Source organism: Herpailurus yagouaroundi, unplaced genomic scaffold, assembly GCF_014898765.1.
Source record: "Herpailurus yagouaroundi ecotype Mexico unplaced genomic scaffold, PumYag 163, whole genome shotgun sequence".
Classification (NCBI taxonomy): domain Eukaryota; kingdom Metazoa; phylum Chordata; class Mammalia; order Carnivora; family Felidae; genus Herpailurus; species Herpailurus yagouaroundi.
The window spans coordinates 20,412,554-20,428,949 of record NW_024412404.1 but is presented as its reverse complement, the minus strand read 5'-3'; the positions used below and the strand labels follow the sequence as shown (position 1 = coordinate 20,428,949).

Here is a 16,396-nt window from a genome sequence, read left to right as displayed (position 1 = left end):
CTGAAGATATTGGCTGAGAAGCCATCTGCAGAGGGATGAAGTGTCTCAGCCACAGGACCTAATGCTATCCCTGAGAGAAAGAATGCAGATCAAAAGAAAACAACCAGAGATAAATCACAGAGATGAAAGTACAGCGTAGGGAATATAGTCAATAAAACCGTAATAATGTTGCATGGTGACGGATGGTGACCGCGCTTATCGAGGTGAGCGTTGCGTAATGCATAGAATGGTCAAATCAGTATGTTGCACACCTGAAACTAACACTGTACATCAATTACACCTCAATAATAACAGTCAAAAAGAGCGAGAGGGAGAGAGAACAACCAGAGTGTGTTGGGCCACTCCACCATTTAAAACTTGAGAGAAAGAGCTGGAGCCAGGAAAGGAGGCTGAGAAGGAAGGCCAACAGATAAGCTAAAAACCCAGAAGGGGCGATGTCTGTTGGAGAAGCCAATAGAAGAGAACATTTCAAGTAAGAGGGAGTGGTAAACTGAGCTGCAGGCCCAGAGACATCGAGACAGCGCAGAAGATAAGGACAGAGAAGCGACAAGGGAAGGCGGGTGGTGGCCACAGGATGTGATGGGAGAGTGAAAGCGGCCAAGGTAAGGGGAGGGGAAGGCAGCCACCCAGGCGACTGAGGGGAGGGGGTGGAATGACCGCAGGCAGCCCTTTAAGGACATCTGCAGACAAGCAGAGACAGGGATCAACAGGTGGAGGGGAGTGTGGGGTCAGGAGGGAAATAGCCTCAGGTGAGAAATGCTAGAGTCAAGAGTTGGTGATGGATACAAAACTGGAACCAAAGTCGGCCTGGCTCCAAAGCAGAACAAGCGGGGTTTTAGCTCAAAGCCGTGAAAAAAACTCACCTTCGGCAATCACCAGCATGTCAGCAGAGCAAAAATCAGCCCCACGTGGGCACAGCATTAAGGTGTACACAGCAGGTTTCCTGTGCCCCCACAGGGCCCCCCCCATCTCTGACCAAGGAGGTCACATCACCCAACACACAGAGTGCCAGCTAAAATGGCGCCCACCCAGACACTTCAGATCCAGCACCTGCCCACGTCAGGTCTTCCAGGCGGGAGCAGGTCTTAGGGAAAATACAGTCAGCCAAGACCTGTCAGAGTCAGAGGGGCTTCAGCCTCCTGGTCCTACTTTCTGATACAGACAAGGAGTGTATTGGCTTGCTTGGGCTCCCATAGCGAAGTACTACAAACCAGGAGGCTTAAACAACAGACACTTAATGAGCTATAGAGGCCATAACTCATCAATTAGAGCACCCATTCGTCCAAGATCAAGGCGTGGGCAGGGCTGGTTTCTTCTGAGGCTTCTCTCCTTGCCTTCTAGATAGACCATTTTCTCCCTGTGTCTCACATGCCCTGTCTTCTGTGGGCACACATGTCTGTGTCCAAATTTCCTCTTCTTATAAGGGCACCAGTCATACTGGATTAGGGCCCACCCTGAAGACCTCATCTTAACTAATGACGTTTCTAAAGACCTTACCTCTACATACACTTACATTCTGTGATGGTGGAAGTTAGGCCGTCAACATATGAGGCCCATAACAAAGAGACTGCACCCTAGAGAAGGGTCATGACTGATGCTTGGCCTGACGTCCTCCAAGTTCATCCATGTTGTCATAAATGGCAGGGTTTCCTTCTTTATTAAGACTGAATAATATTCCATCATAATATATATATATATATATACACATTACATACACATATATGTGTACACATATACATTATGTATATATATCACATTTTATCCATTCATTGGTCAACAGACACTAGATTGTGTTTGGTGAAAAGCTACAAAGTTTCAGTGATGCAGGATGAATAAATTCTGGAAATACAATGTACAGCATGGTACCTATAGTTAACACTACACTGTATACTTGAAATCTGCTAAGAGAGCAGATGTTAAGTGTTCTCACCACACACGAAAACGGTAACCAGGTAAGGTGAGAGATGCGTTCATTATCTTGATTATGGTAATCATTTCACGACGTATGCATACACCAAAACATTGCACATCTCAAATATATACAATTTTTCTTTGTACATTGTAGCTCAGTAAAGGGGGGGGGTGATAATTACCAGCAAATAAATAAATACATAAAGAAACGGCAGTGCCACTGTTCACTCAATCCTCTGCACCCACGAATGAACAACAGACTGGGAGTCGGAAAACAGCCTCCATCTCCAAGGAAAATAACTGGCCACTTACTGTGACAAAGACAAGCTTCTCACAGGGATGGGGACAACAAAAGGAAACATTTTGCACCTACAGATAAAGAGCACTGCATCATTCCCTCCAGGGTCTTGCTGAAATGACTCACCCTTCACAGCTGAAATCGTCTGAAAATCTCTCCCTGTTTGGGGCTGCTCTCAGAATCCTTCGGCTCCTCCATGAGCCCCAGTGAAAGTCTATCTTTAAATTTAGCAGCCACAGGCCAAGGCAGCCAAAAGGCGACTATGAAAACACTCCCTTCCACATTAGGAATGGATGCCTTTTTCTGGCAGGCCCAAAGCCCTCTGAGCCGTCCGGCTTATTCAATCCCCCTTCTCCTGATAACCCATCAGTAACAGCACACCACAGGAGCCCCCAGAGGCCCGGGTCCGCCCCACCCCGATGGAAAATGTCACCGAGACAGATGCTTTTCTGGAAGGCATAGTCGCTTTTGTTGTGTTGGGGAGCAAGCAGTCCTGTCCCCTTCAAGGGTCCTTCCTGCGGCACTAAGAATCAGACTGACGTGAGACAGATTAACAGGAGACAATCAGATTTAATAACAGATATACAAGGAAAGGACACGGATATGGAAATTCCAAAGACCATCAGGCAAAATGAGGGATCTGTGTCATCCTGAGCTTAGGAGAGGCGATAGGGGTCTGGGACTTCAAAAGAAAGGAATGCACCTCACAGGGTGATAAAGAGATGAGCAGCTGTTTGGTAATTAGATGTCTGCCCTGCCATACAGATGGGTCACTCAGATAAAATTTATCACTGTTAATAACCCTCATTCTGGAAAACAGCCCCCACTGAGATTCTTCTATGTGGTTGGAGGGAGGGGCGATAGTTTCTCCTGAGACCTCAGGGTCTCAATTGCCTTCAGCTCAAAACAATCCACATGCCAAAGTGGCACATTCCAGGGGCGGGAGGGCCGTCCCAAACCCTTTAGTTGTTCATCTGGCCCAAATAATACCATCATGCTTTTCGAGATGAGATACACCAAAAGGGCAGGGCCAGGCCTGTATCATTTATTCCCCCATCGACAGCCCCCAGCACAGAGCCTGGCAGATAGCAGGTGCTCCATAAACACTGACTGGAGGAGCAAGTGAACAAGTGAAGGTAAGACAGGGCTTGTGATGATTGTCGAAAGGCGAAGCGTAAACTATATCATGTTGTCCTGTTGATGCCAGCCTTGTCCAAGAGAAACTCAGATAAAGTCTACAATTTTCTAGAGAAAATTGAAAAGTGGAAAGTGTCCCCACCATTTATATAATCCTTTTGGAAATAAGGTGGGGATAGTTTCTGTAGTCATACAAGATGTCATGAAGGGCCAAAATGAACTACAACCTTAAAGGAGAAAGAAAAAACAAAGAGTGTGAGTGGCCTTGAATAGAAAATGGAAAAAAAACTAAAGGGCAGCCTAACTCTATCAACCTGTGCCTGTTCCTTATCAGGAACCCTGGCAGGAGGAGGGAGGGGAGGGAGACTAAGAGTGAGAGAGAAGGAGCCTTATTGTCCGTGTTCTGCGGTCTTAAGCAGAGACAGAAGCAGCCAAAAGCAGTTTTAGGAGTTAAGAAAGCAGAGAAAATATGCAAATTATATCTGGCCTCCTGATCCCCTTTTTTACTAAAGGAACATTTTCATATGCATTGTAAATTGCATTCCAATGGTGCCAGCCACAACAGAATGGTTTTTAAAAACAGGTTTCCAGCTGTCTGTATCTTCTATTTTGAAGTTCCCTCTTTAACCTGACACAAGATTCTGGGATTTTTTTTCCTCCCCATTTTCTCAAAGGAATGTTCACTATTATCTGTCCTATAAGCAGGAGGATTTCAAGAACCTGCCTGCATCCTCCACACCGGTAGCCGGAAGTGAGCCCAGCCAGACCCCCTCCACCAGCAGGCTTCCCATCCAGCGTCTCCCCTCTCCTCCAGCCCCCACCCCAAATTCCCCTTCTAGAGAACCACATTGGCCCAGCCAGCCCAAGCACATTCTCTTCCCCCCAAGCCTACTCTGCCTTCCCAGATCTCCATAGCAACAGGGTGGCACCCTGTCCCTACTCCTCAGCCTGGGGCTCTGATGTCTTTGCTCTTTGGGTTCCCCCCATCCCGGCATCTAACTGATGCCAAGCCTTGCCGATTTCACCTCCATTTCTCTGTGTCCATCCCCCTGAATCTCACCATAGTCACACTCAGCAGTTCCCACTTTGACCACTGGCCTCTCCCTCTCGCCATGCCTTCAGCACTTGAATCATAACCATCACCACCAGTTACTCTCACTGAACTTGATCTGGCCATGTCCCTCTGCTTCAAGATCCTCACAGCTCTGCTCTGCCCACAGGGAACTGTCTGCCTCTTTATGGTAGCACCCAAGGGCTCCACAGCCTACCTTGCCAGATCCCTGTCTGGCTTCCCCCATCACTTTTTCCTCTCCCACCAGCAGACCATTCACGATTCCACATATCTCCTGTCCATTTCCCGTCTCTGCTCACACCCGGACGCGTACAGGTGCTCCATTGAGCTCCATCATAGTCCCCCAGGCATGGTGGGGGCTGAAGGTTACTCCCAGAGTTATCTCTCTCTCTCCCCTGGCACCCTCTACACTTGAGGAGAGGAGGGAGTTTATAACTACCACCATCACTTCCCCCAAACAACCTGCACTCAGGTTCTCAGGGAAAGGGGGAAAAATGTATGAAATTAAACAAACGTTGTTGGCGTATGCCTGCATGCGAGCCTCACGTCAGGTTAGAGTCTTGGTTGTTGAAAGACACAATAAAAATTATCTAAGCCAATCTCTAATCCAGTGCGGAAATCCCTTTGGCGAAACTGATCCGGTTGTCTATTACCAAGTAGCAAACTACCAGAAAACGTAATGGCTTAAAACAACAACAATCTTATTTGCCTGTGGTTCCATAGGTTAATCCGAGGCATCCGAGGCCAATTATTTGGTTGGGGTCATTCACTGGAAGAACCAAGAAGATTCCACTCACGTGTCTGGTGCCTCAGTGCTCCCCCACACAGCCCCTTTCTCTCTGCCTGGCTTGCCTGGGTTTCCTTACAGAGTGATGGGCTAAGGTCATAGGGCTTCTCATGGGGGCAGCTTCCAAAAGTGAGCATCGCAAGAGGGGCCAAAGCTACAAATCTCCTGTATCCTGTCCTCAACTGTTACACAGAGTCATTTCTACTGCACTCTACCGATCAAAGCTAGTCACAAGGCCAGGGCAGACTCAAGGGAAGAGCAGTTTCAAAGAGAGACATGGCAAAGAACGTGCCACCGGCCATATTTAATCCACCACAGAAACTTTTCAGATACCATTTCAGCCCATGGTAAGCAGTTCCTGCAATGAAGATCTCATCACAATACAAGGGTAGCTCACTTACAGACAGCTCTGACAGGAAATATCCTAGTTCATAAACCTGGCCCTTCCCACTCCAGAGTCCATGTGCTGGTGTTCCTGTCAGACATTGCCCTGGTGAGCCCCACCAGGGCCTCACAGATACAACCTGCAAGTCTGAGGCTTTTCAAAATGCAGATACGCCAAATCAGAATTAGAATGTGAGTACTGATGTGTAAACATTCACATTCAGCAAGTTAATTCTTAAAACAAAAACAAACATATAATTACCATGGCCTTCTTTGGAAATAACACCAAAAGTCTGCGTTTGGGTTCCTTAGTGAACCTCATGGCTTTACCGAGCCCTCCATGAATGTCCACAGAGAGCGCCCCACAACGTATCATCTCTCTCTCTCTCTCTCACTAAAGTTCTCAAGGAGAAGTTCAACCCGAAAATCTCTGAGAACTCATTCCCTCTGGAATCTCCTTGTGAAATAAATGAACCCCAGGACCCCAGCTCCAAGGAGCCACCCTCCCAGTATCTGAGACTCAGCTCACCTCTGGGAAGGAGGGGGGCCAGAGACTAGAACATGGGGTTCTTGCTGTTAGAGATACACAGAAAGTATTGGTTTTCTTCCCCAGCAGACTTGAACAACCAAAAGCAAAATCCAACGATACGAACTGAACATCTCTCCACCGTGGATTGACTGGATTATGGATACTATCATGGAATTATTGTTCATTTCAACAGGCGCGATCAGGATTGTCCTGGCTACTCAGGGGCAAAGGTACTCAGTCATGGGAGAGGCACGCTGAAGTACATAGTGTGTGATCAGGAGTCAGCAGACTAAGGCTCCCAGATCTGCCCCCTGTTATTTAAAATAAAGTCTTGTTAAAGGACAGTCACCCCCATTTGCTTACATATTGTCTGTAGCCGTGTTTGTGCTACAATGGCCTGGTTGAGGAGTTGTGACAGAGACGGTGCGGCCGACAAAGCCTAAAATATTAGCTATCTGCACCTTTACCGAAAATAGTTTGCTAACCCCTGGGCTGGAGGATGTGATGTCTACAGCTTCCATTCAAATTGTTTAGCGAAACAATTTAGCAGTAGCACCAAAAATGTACGTACGTAGATATGTGTGTGTATATATACGTCTGCATATAGATAGATGCAGATATAGAGGAAGAGGAGGAAGGAGAATGAAAATTGGACAAGGCATCAATAACTGGTGAATTTCAGGGGAGAACACACGAACATTTGTTTTTTTCTCTCATTGTTGCTGCAAGTCTGAAATTGCTTTTAAATCGTATGTTTTGAGAGTAAATGAATCTCCTAAAAATGTATATATAACGCAAGGGAAAATTAAATAAGATCAATAGCAATGTAAATATATAAGCAGCAATTGCACTAGGTTTTAAAGTAATGAGAACAATCTTCATGATAGCAACAAAAAATATTCAACCTAAGGTTTACATAGAAAAGAAACGTGGGGGCGCCTGGGTGGCGCAGTCGGTTAAGCGTCCGACTTCAACCAGGTCACGATCTCACGGTCCGTGAGTTCGAGCCCCGCGTCGGGCTCTGGGCTGATGGCTCGGAGCCTGGAGCCTGTTTCCGATTCTGTGTCTCCCTCTCTCTCTGCCCCTCGCCCGTTCATGCTCTGTCTCTCTCTGTCCCAAAAATAAATAAACGTTGAAAAAAAATTTTTTTTAAAAGAAAAGAAACGTGGAGCATTTAAATAAAACAATAAACTTTGCTCAGTTCCAAAAGACGGAGGCACCATGCGTATATATAAGTTATTGTGCGTGTTTGGGATTGGGTGGACGATGCATAGAGAGGTGTTTCAAAAATTTTTATCAAGGACAGAAAGAAGCTTTGAGTAACAGGAAGAAGACACCACGCCCTGAAAAAGAAGACTGAACGAGAAAAAAATCTCTAATGCGGATGTAATTCCAATGAAAATCACCGTGTGTTTTTTTGTTGTTTCGGGGAGGAGGACGGCGACATGATGTTTCAGATGTATCTCTAGTGGGCCAAGAATGACTAAAATTAGCCAAGGACATTTTGAAAATGAAGAGCAAGGATAGGTTCTTCCCTGATAGCAGATGTTAAACTTCATTTTAAAAGCGACAATAATTAAATAAGTGAATCTGGTTCAGGAATGATCAATGAAGAAGAACCCATGAAGAGATCCAAAGGTAGGTAAGAAGAATCAAGGCAGCGAGTGCACTAAGAGAAGGGAGATGATATAATAAATGATGATGAGACAATTTGCTAACTCTTTGGAAGAAAAACAAAGTTATAGCCCTATATCATACCACACTCTAAGGTGGAGGGAAATTGGGGCGCGTGGGTGGCTCAGCAGGTTAAGCGTCTGACTTTGGCTCAGCTCATGATCTCGCGGTTTGTGGGTTCAAGCTCCGTGTCGGGCTCTGTGCTGACAGCTCAGAGCCTGGAGCCTGCTTCTGATTCTGTGTCTCCCTCTCTCTCTCTGCCCCTCCCCCGCTCACGATCTGTCTCTTTCTCTGAGAAATGAACAAACCTTAAAAGAAAAATTAAAGTGGAGGGAAATTAAATGCAAAAAAAATAAAACCATGAAAGACATAGAAAAGAACGTAGATTAGTGTTTTATAAGCTTGTAGTGGCACAGATCTTTCTTAGCATGTAACAATAATTTTTAAAAGATTGATATAGGGGTGCCTGGGTGGCTCAGTCAGTTGAGCGTCTGGCTTCGGCTCAGGTCACGATCTCGCGGTTTGTGAGTTCAAGCCCCACATCAGACTGTGCTGACGGCTCAGAGCCTGGAGCCTGCTTCGGATTCTGTGTCTCCCTCTCTCTGTACTCCTTCCCCACTCGTGCTCTCTCTCTCTCTGTCTCAAAAATAAATAAACATTAAAAGAAAAGATTGATATAGTTGGCTAATAAAACTTGAAATCTTCTGTACGTCCAAAAGCACTATAACCACAATTAAGAAAAAATAACACTGAGAAGAATATTTGCAACATAAATGATCTTAAGGGGCCATTGTTCTATCTAATCATTATAGGAAAAAATACTTTTAAAATGTTTAAATGTGCACATTACATGAATATACAATTTATAAAATAATATCATTTTTTAAATTTTTTTTTAAGATTTTATTTATTTTTGAGACAGAGAGAGACAGAGCATGAACGGGGGAGGGGCAGAGAGGGAGGGAGACACAGAATCGGAAGCAGGCTCCAGGCTCCGAGCCATCAGCCCAGAGCCCGATGCGGGGCTCGAACTCACAGACCGCGAGATCGTGACCCGAGCTGAAGTCGGACGCTTAACCGACTGAGCCACCCAGGTGCCCCTAAAATAATATCATTAATAGGATTCAGCAGATTATTATTTTCTTCTTTTCATTTATATGTATTTTTGAGTTTTCTACCCTCACCCCCAAAATATATTATTCCTGTAGGGGGAAAAAATGCAAAATAGGGACCAGGAAAAAAAATTTTTTTCAGGCAATCTTAACTTCTAACTAGAGCAGTGTAAATCTCCTTTACCGGCACTGAACTTTCCTAGCATGAATAGGTATGCAAGGTTCCCAACAATTTTCTGTCTGGGGCCAGAAAATGTGCATTTTTCATCTCCTTACATCCTCCAAAAATCTCAAGTTGGGTGTTATTATTACCCTAATATTATAAACAAGAAAGTGAAGGCTCAGAGAAGTTCAGCCAGCTTCCCAAGGTCACGCAGCACTAACCAGTAAAACTGGAACTGGATGCCAGGCTGGTCTGACCACAACCTTGACAATTTCTAGGTCCCTTTGCAGGACCCTTCATTTGGGAGGCAGAAGGTCTGAGTTCTGATCCTGGCTCAGTCCCCAGCTACTTGTCCTTGGCAAATCTCTTCCTCTGTCTAACCCTCAGTTTCCTCATCTGTCCAGTGAGAAGTGACTTGGCCCAACTGGTGTGTCAAATTCCTTCCTGCTCAGACATGTGAGATTTCTGTTCAGTGCCAACCAATGCTCAAACCAGAGGTGGGCGCCAGTTGCCTGGGAGCCCGCATAGGTGGCCACACACACGTTCCACGCATGGCCTCACCTTGAATTCCTCGTGGATGCGCTCCTCCAGGACTTTGGCAGCCTTACGGTCTTCCGTCTCCACTTTCCACTTCTCCGCCAGGATCCGGGCTTTCTCATTGGCCAGCGCATCCCGAAACTTCTTGGTGATTTCTGCCTCCTTCTGTCTCCTTCCAATAAAACACCAGCAGATATAAGCTCATGCAGGAGACTGAAGGACCACGTAATCACAGAGCTTCAAATAAAAACTATGGGCAATATTTCTGGGTCCATCAGAATGACAACGATCTAAGGTCAGCAAAACTCAATGTTGCCAAGTTGGAGAGAAACAGTCACCCTCCTGGAAGGGAGTGTCAATCAACAGAATTGTCAGGAAGCCAGGGATTAAAAAAAAAAAAAAAAGACTCAGAAATCCTATATCTCACTCAAGTTTACAAAGATGTAGGTAGAAGATGTTCATCAGAGAATTTTTATAACATAACAAACGGCAAACAACCTAAATGTCCATCAACAGGGCCAATAAATTGGGTTTCTCATGTAATAGGATACTATATAGTAGTCTTAAATAACACTGTGAATCTATATTAATCACTTTATCAAGGTGTGAATAAAGCAGTTTATAAAGCACGTGCTGCCTAAATGCTCACCGTGATTATCTCAGGCGGTGGGCGTTGAGTTGTTGCTACAATTTTACAACTAAAATATTGTTATTAAGGGGAGCCTGGGTGACTCAGTTGGTTAAGCGTCTGCTTTCGGCTCCGGGCACGATCTCACGGTTCGTGAGTTCGAGCCCCACCCCGGGCTCTCTGCTGTGTGCGCAGAGCCCGCTTCAGATCCTCTGACCCTCTCTCTCTCTGCCCTCCCCTGCTTGTGCTTGTGCTCTCTCTCTCTCTCTCTCTCAAAAATAAATACATACATATATTAAGTAAATGAATGAATGAATAAATAAATAAATACTTAAAAATAAAATAAAATATTGTCACTTATTTTATAGGGGGGGTAGGGGAGTGTTGAAGTCAACTTCATATGGATTTCCGAAAAAATAAGTTAAAAGTTGTTTATGAAAGAAGTCTGACTCCAAATCTCACTGGGGGCTCAGCTATGCACCTTGTGTGAGAAAGGCAGGTACGGTGAAGAGCAACAAGCAGCCACAAACGTGAACCCAAACTCCTCTGCTGTCCCAGGGACAGCTCCGCGAGGAATAGAGGAAAAGCACGCCATCTGTATCATTGCAGTGAATCCAATCTATGTCCAGATGGAAAGGGTGTTGTTATGCCCACACCACAGATGTGAAAACTGAGACCCCAGATCAGCTTACAAGTAACTGGTGGAGCCTGGATTTGAACCCACCAGACCTACCTGATGGAAGACTGGTGCTTTGGTCCCCTAATCTTAGCTGAGCCAAAAAAACGGCCAGCCAGCTGCCTGGCACCTCCCCCCTCCCACCCACAACCTAGCGTCCTGCAGCTTGGACCCACCGTAGGCTCTGTGTTCAGACCCGACCCGGTACCCATCTGCACCTCTCACCAGAGCTCCTCGGCCTCCCTCTGTGCCTGCAGCCGTGCCCTCTCCGCAATCAGCTCCTCAGAGATCTCTTCATAGGGCTTGTCGCCAGGGCCTTCTCCCATGATCCAGACCCAGACTTCACCATCTGCCCCCAGGAGCCACTGGATGTGCTTGTCACTCGCTGCCTCACAGCAGAAGGAGGCACCAGGAAGGAAGAAGAAACAGGTCTGAGTCCCAATTAGTATGGGATGAGCTAGGTTGGCCAACGGAGCACAACCTTCACACCTCTCTACATAGCAGTGTCATCGACAAAGGCATTCCAGAGAGATATCGGCCGGCCCGAGTGCAATGCCACCTCCCTCTCTTCCTCCCGCCCCTTCTGGGGAGCATCACAGCTGCCAAAGCCGGTGCCCAAGGCTGGAACTGGTGTTGGAGGCCGAGCCCCTCTGAGATCTTCAGCAGACAGCGCACCAGTCCTTCCTCTCTCTCCCTCCAGTCCACTGGCTGGAAACGGGGAACGGAGATAGTGTTGCAAGATGAAGACGCTAGGCCCCTGACCCACATCAGCCTGTAACGTGAGGAAGAAATAAACCCGTGTTGTTTTAAGCCACTGAGATTTCTTGGTTTGCCGGCGGCAACAGACCCCATCGATTCCCGTGACTAAAATGCAAATCTGTCCCCAAAGCGGGGTAGTGCTGACACAGAAATGTAAACTATGTAATGCCATTGCCTTAGCAGGTTGCTGGCATTCAGCAGTAGGCTGAATGGATGGCCAGAGATCCATGCTATGCAAGGGCAAAACACTTGATCAAATTGTCAGATGCTGCAACTGGAAAGGCAGACCCTCGTACCTTCTGACCTTGCCACTCTAAGGAAGACGCTAGAAAACAGAACATTGAGAGCGGGTGTTGGTTGCTAGCAGCTGTGTTCAGCAAGGTGTTAAGAGAAAGAAAGGAGTTCAAGAAAGGATTGAGTGCTTAGCAAATCAAAATGAAAGAGAATAGAGAGAATATAGAAATTTGGGACTTTGTAGGATTGGAAAAGCCACCTCTTTCTAGGGCCCAAATTACAAGAGATGGGATTTTTTTTTTTTTTTCAGTTTTGCATGACAGAGCCTCATAAAACTTCTAAGGTGAATAAAGTGACCTAAGGTACAGGTGGCCATGAGAATGTGCTCCGCAGACATCCAACTACAGACAGCATAACCTTGCAAACAGTACAGTCCCTGTGCTCCTGTGTTTGCCCATGGCCGTGCTTCCCAGAGGTGGCCCCAGTCTTTGACTCAGCATGGTGGGCCCATTTCTAGGGGACACCAGACCCTTCGGATGGGCAGCTTCCATGCGGCCTAGATAAGCTTCCCTTGGGCTGCATGGCTGCCTAGAACACCTCATCCCCTCATCTGCCTTCCCTGCCTCCTTCACTCAAGGTCAGACTTGTGCTGCAGGGTGATGGCTCTCCGACACTCCTCCAGCACTCTTCCCCTTTCCCCCCCAGACGTTTCCTGAATAAAACCCTTGTGTGTGTAACCCCATCCCTGTCTCTAACTCCTCGGAGGAGCCAGGCTAACACAAGCGCATGAAGAGTGCAATCCTTCCCACTTACTTTTCAAAGAGCCTAAGATAGATGCCCTTCGGTTGCAAGTAGAGGTATAGGGAAAAAGAGGCAGAGAATTACAGTCAGCTTGCAAAATATGTCTAGAAAAGAATTTTAGATGTTGTTCCTGGGACATGGAAGCAAACAGGTCAGAAGCCTACTAAGTTTTTGAGTCTGAACTAAAACAAAAAAGCCTTCGATTATTCAAGACTTCAGCAACCTTTGGGTACCCAACCTCCACGAATGAATGGGAGGCAGATTTCAAAGGGTATCCTGATCCAAGGAGGGCGTGGTCCTCAACACTCAGTCAGATAAAGCCAAGGGGGACAATGAACAAGGAGGAGCCTCCTCTAGGGCACAGTCCTACCCTCACTCAAGGCTGTCCCCTCACTGCCAGGACAGGAGAACTTCACAGTGCCTGACTAGCAGGACTTCAGGAATGCTATCAACTAGTGACTGAGTGAGGCTCACATTCTCCTCATTTCCATAGTGGACCTGCTCTACTGCTGTGCACTGTGTCGTACGGGGTGGGGGTGGGGGTGGGGTTGTTTAGGTAACATGTCTTTTCAGCCACATCCAGACATTCTAGAGATTAATGCAGAATCCATGCAGACTGTGGACTTTGGGCTGGATGCAGTGACTGCCTGCGACTTGAGGGTGTCCCCATTAAGGAGATGGTGAGTGTATTTACATGGAAGAGGAGAACACAATGTGTGAGGGACCAGAATGACAATCTATGACAACGGCCGTGCTGTCTGGCACCCTATTTCCCTTCCCTGAACCCACCAGATGACTACTTTTCTCAGCTCCCCTTCAGCTCCATGTGGCCATGTGAAGGAATTCTAGTCTATGAAGGTCAGGGGATCTGATTTGTACGCTCTCAGGCTGTGGCTTTTGCAACTGGTATGTCTTTTCCTCGTTGTCTCTCATCCACCCATTTCATCCAAGATGGTGGCATCGCGAGAAAAAAGCAGCCTGATCCACGAGTCCATGTTTGAAAGCCAATGACACAGAAGAGTTACCTCATCCACATCAAGAAATAAAGCTTCCTCACTTAATTCGCTGAAATTTCAGCGTGTATCTATTACCGAGGGCAGCATTAATTCCCTGATACAGGAGGGCACTGTCATTTTTCTGCACGTTGAAAGAAATATTGTAATAGAGAAACACAGGCTTAATTATGACTGGTAGAAACAGGGAGGCAACCGCTATTAAAATTATAAATCTTCTTAAATTTTTTTTAATGTTTATTTATTTTGGGGGGAGAGAGAGAGAGAGAGAGCATGAGCATGGGCAGGGCAGAGAGAGAAGGAGACACAGAATCCGAAGCAGGCTCCAGGCTCTGAGCTGTCGGCACAGAGCCCGATGCGGGGCTCAAACTCACAAACTGTGAGATCATGACCTGAGCCGAAGTCCGACGCCTAACCAACTGCGCCACCCAGGCGCCCCATACATCTTCTAAATTAATAGTGGGGGGAAATAAGTGATAAGAGGCCTACCGATCTTATGAAAATATGTAAAGGGACAAGAGAAAACAACAAAAACTATGCAGCTGTTACAGCAGACAGGCAGTTCCTGACCACTGCCCACCCCACCCCCACCTTCCTCCCTGCATCAGAAAACCCCGATCTGCTCAGGGTGTTACAAACATCTCTCAGCTTTGGGAGAGGCATGTTTCTACGCCGGCCTCAAAGGACAAGTAAAACTGGTGAGCGATCGATCTAGAAGAAAGCAAATGTCCCTGTTTCTGGCAACGTGGACGTAAGTGGAAGTCTGAGCAAAGGGCTTTCCCCCTCGGAACGAAAGGGGAAGACTCCTTGGAAGAAACCCCTTCACCCTTTCCTCCTTCCTCCTCCCTGGAATGAAGAGGTGAGGCCAGGGACAGCAGGAAGACTTTTGTCTCTAGGAGGAAGAAAGCCACAAGCCAAGGGCAAGCAAGGAGAAAGAGAGGATTCGGGGCCTTCATGATTCTGTTGAGCAGATACACCAATACTAACCCGTGCAGTACATCTCCAGCCTGGCCATTGCAGGCAAGTAAGGAACTTCAAAGAATACAGTTCTATCATTATCAAATGAAATGTGATCATATAAACAAGAAATAGTTATTTAATGAAGCAACTATTTGCTAGGTGCTCCATTAGGTAAAGTCAAGCACATCATTAACTGATATAGGTAACAAACACAAAATAACACTGAAACCCTAAACCCTAAGTATGTTCGTTAACACAAAAAACACAAACAGAATTCCCCTGTTGAAAATCTGAGGCTTCCAGACGTGGTCAAAAAATAAAATCTAGGGGCAGCTGGATGGCTTAGTCGGTTTAGCATCTGACTCTTGATCTCAGCTCAGGTCTGGATCTCAGGGCCGTGAGTTCAAGCCCCACGTTGAGCTGCACGCTGGGCATGAAGTCTACTTAAAAAAATAATAACAATATAAAAAGAATAAAAGAATAAAATCTAACTGTGGATTATTTAAATAAAACATACATTTTTTTTTACAAGAAAAAGGTTAAAAATAAAGAGCTAGCTCACAATAGACTGTGAAAAGGTGAGCAAAAAGAAAGCAAGAGTGGCAATGTCAAACAAAGCAAATTCAAGGACAAATGTGTTCAACAAGACAAAGAAGAATACTGTGTGGTAATAAAAGATGCACTCCACAAAGAAGATGTAACAGTCATAAAACTTGACACAATATGTGATACAGCAGACAACTTGCATCAAACAAAATTCCAAACTTTTTAAATTTTTTAAAAAAAATTTTTAATCTTTATTTTTGAGAAAGAGACAGAGTGTGAGCAGGAGGAGGAACAGAGAGGGAGACACAGAATCCAAAGCAGGGTCCAGGCTCCGAGGTGTCGGCACAGAGCCCGACACGGGGCTCGAACCCATAAACTATAAGATCATGACCTGAGCCGAAGTTGGATGCCCAACGAACTGAGCCACCCAGGCACCCCCTAACTTTTTAAATTTTTTAAAAATACGTATTTATTTTGAAAGACAGAGATAGAGAGCAAGTAGGGGAGGGGCAGAGAGAGAGGGAAACAGAGAATCCCCAGCAGGATCTCCACCGTCATTGCAGAGCCTGTCGCAGGGCTCAAACTCACAAACCTCGAGCTCATGACCTGAGCCAAAATCAAGAGTTGGACACTCAACCCACTGGCCCATCCCGGTGCCCTCAGAAAACTCCTAACAAGGCAAGAAGAATTTGAGAATGTATATATATGATGCAAGTTTTACTACATTTATTTCAGAAGTTGATGGATCACATAGATTTTTTTAATTATTTAAATATTTAAAAATTTTTTAATTATTTAAAAATAATATAGAGGATTTGAATAATGTGTCAACAGAATTTTAGTTACTAATTACAGAACTTTATTCCTTAGCTTTTGACATTATATTTTTTCCTTTTGAGCTTGCAAATATGAGAACTTTATAGGCCATAATCGCTAATAATAATACAAAAACTAGAAATTGATGGGAAAAATAGCCATTTTTAAAAGTCATTAATAAATTTGGGTCACCTGGTGGCTCAGTCTGTTAAGCATCCAACTCTTGATTTTGGCTCAAGTTATGATCCCAGGCTCTTGGGATTGAGCCCCGCCTCCGGCTCCACGTTGGGTGTGGAACCTGTTTAAGATCCTCTCTCTCTCCCTCTGCCCCTATCCCTGCTCGCACTCTCTTTCTCTAA

The 16,396-nt window shown here is 45.8% G+C and overlaps 1 protein-coding gene across 1 annotated transcript in view; it reads right to left on the bottom strand.

Annotated features, from left to right (window-relative positions):
• The window catches only part of SH2D4B (SH2 domain containing 4B), a 61,938-nt gene extending 50,438 nt beyond the window's left edge, over nt 1-11,500 (bottom strand). Inside the window, exons 1-2 of the mRNA XM_040485589.1 lie at nt 11,134-11,500; nt 9,629-9,776 (exon numbers count right to left, since the gene is read on the bottom strand). Of these exons, the coding sequence (XP_040341523.1) occupies nt 9,629-9,776; nt 11,134-11,234 (249 nt within the window). The 5' untranslated portion in view covers nt 11,235-11,500. The remainder of the gene's footprint in view (nt 1-9,628; nt 9,777-11,133) is intronic.
• Between the last annotated feature and the right edge of the window lie 4,896 nt (nt 11,501-16,396).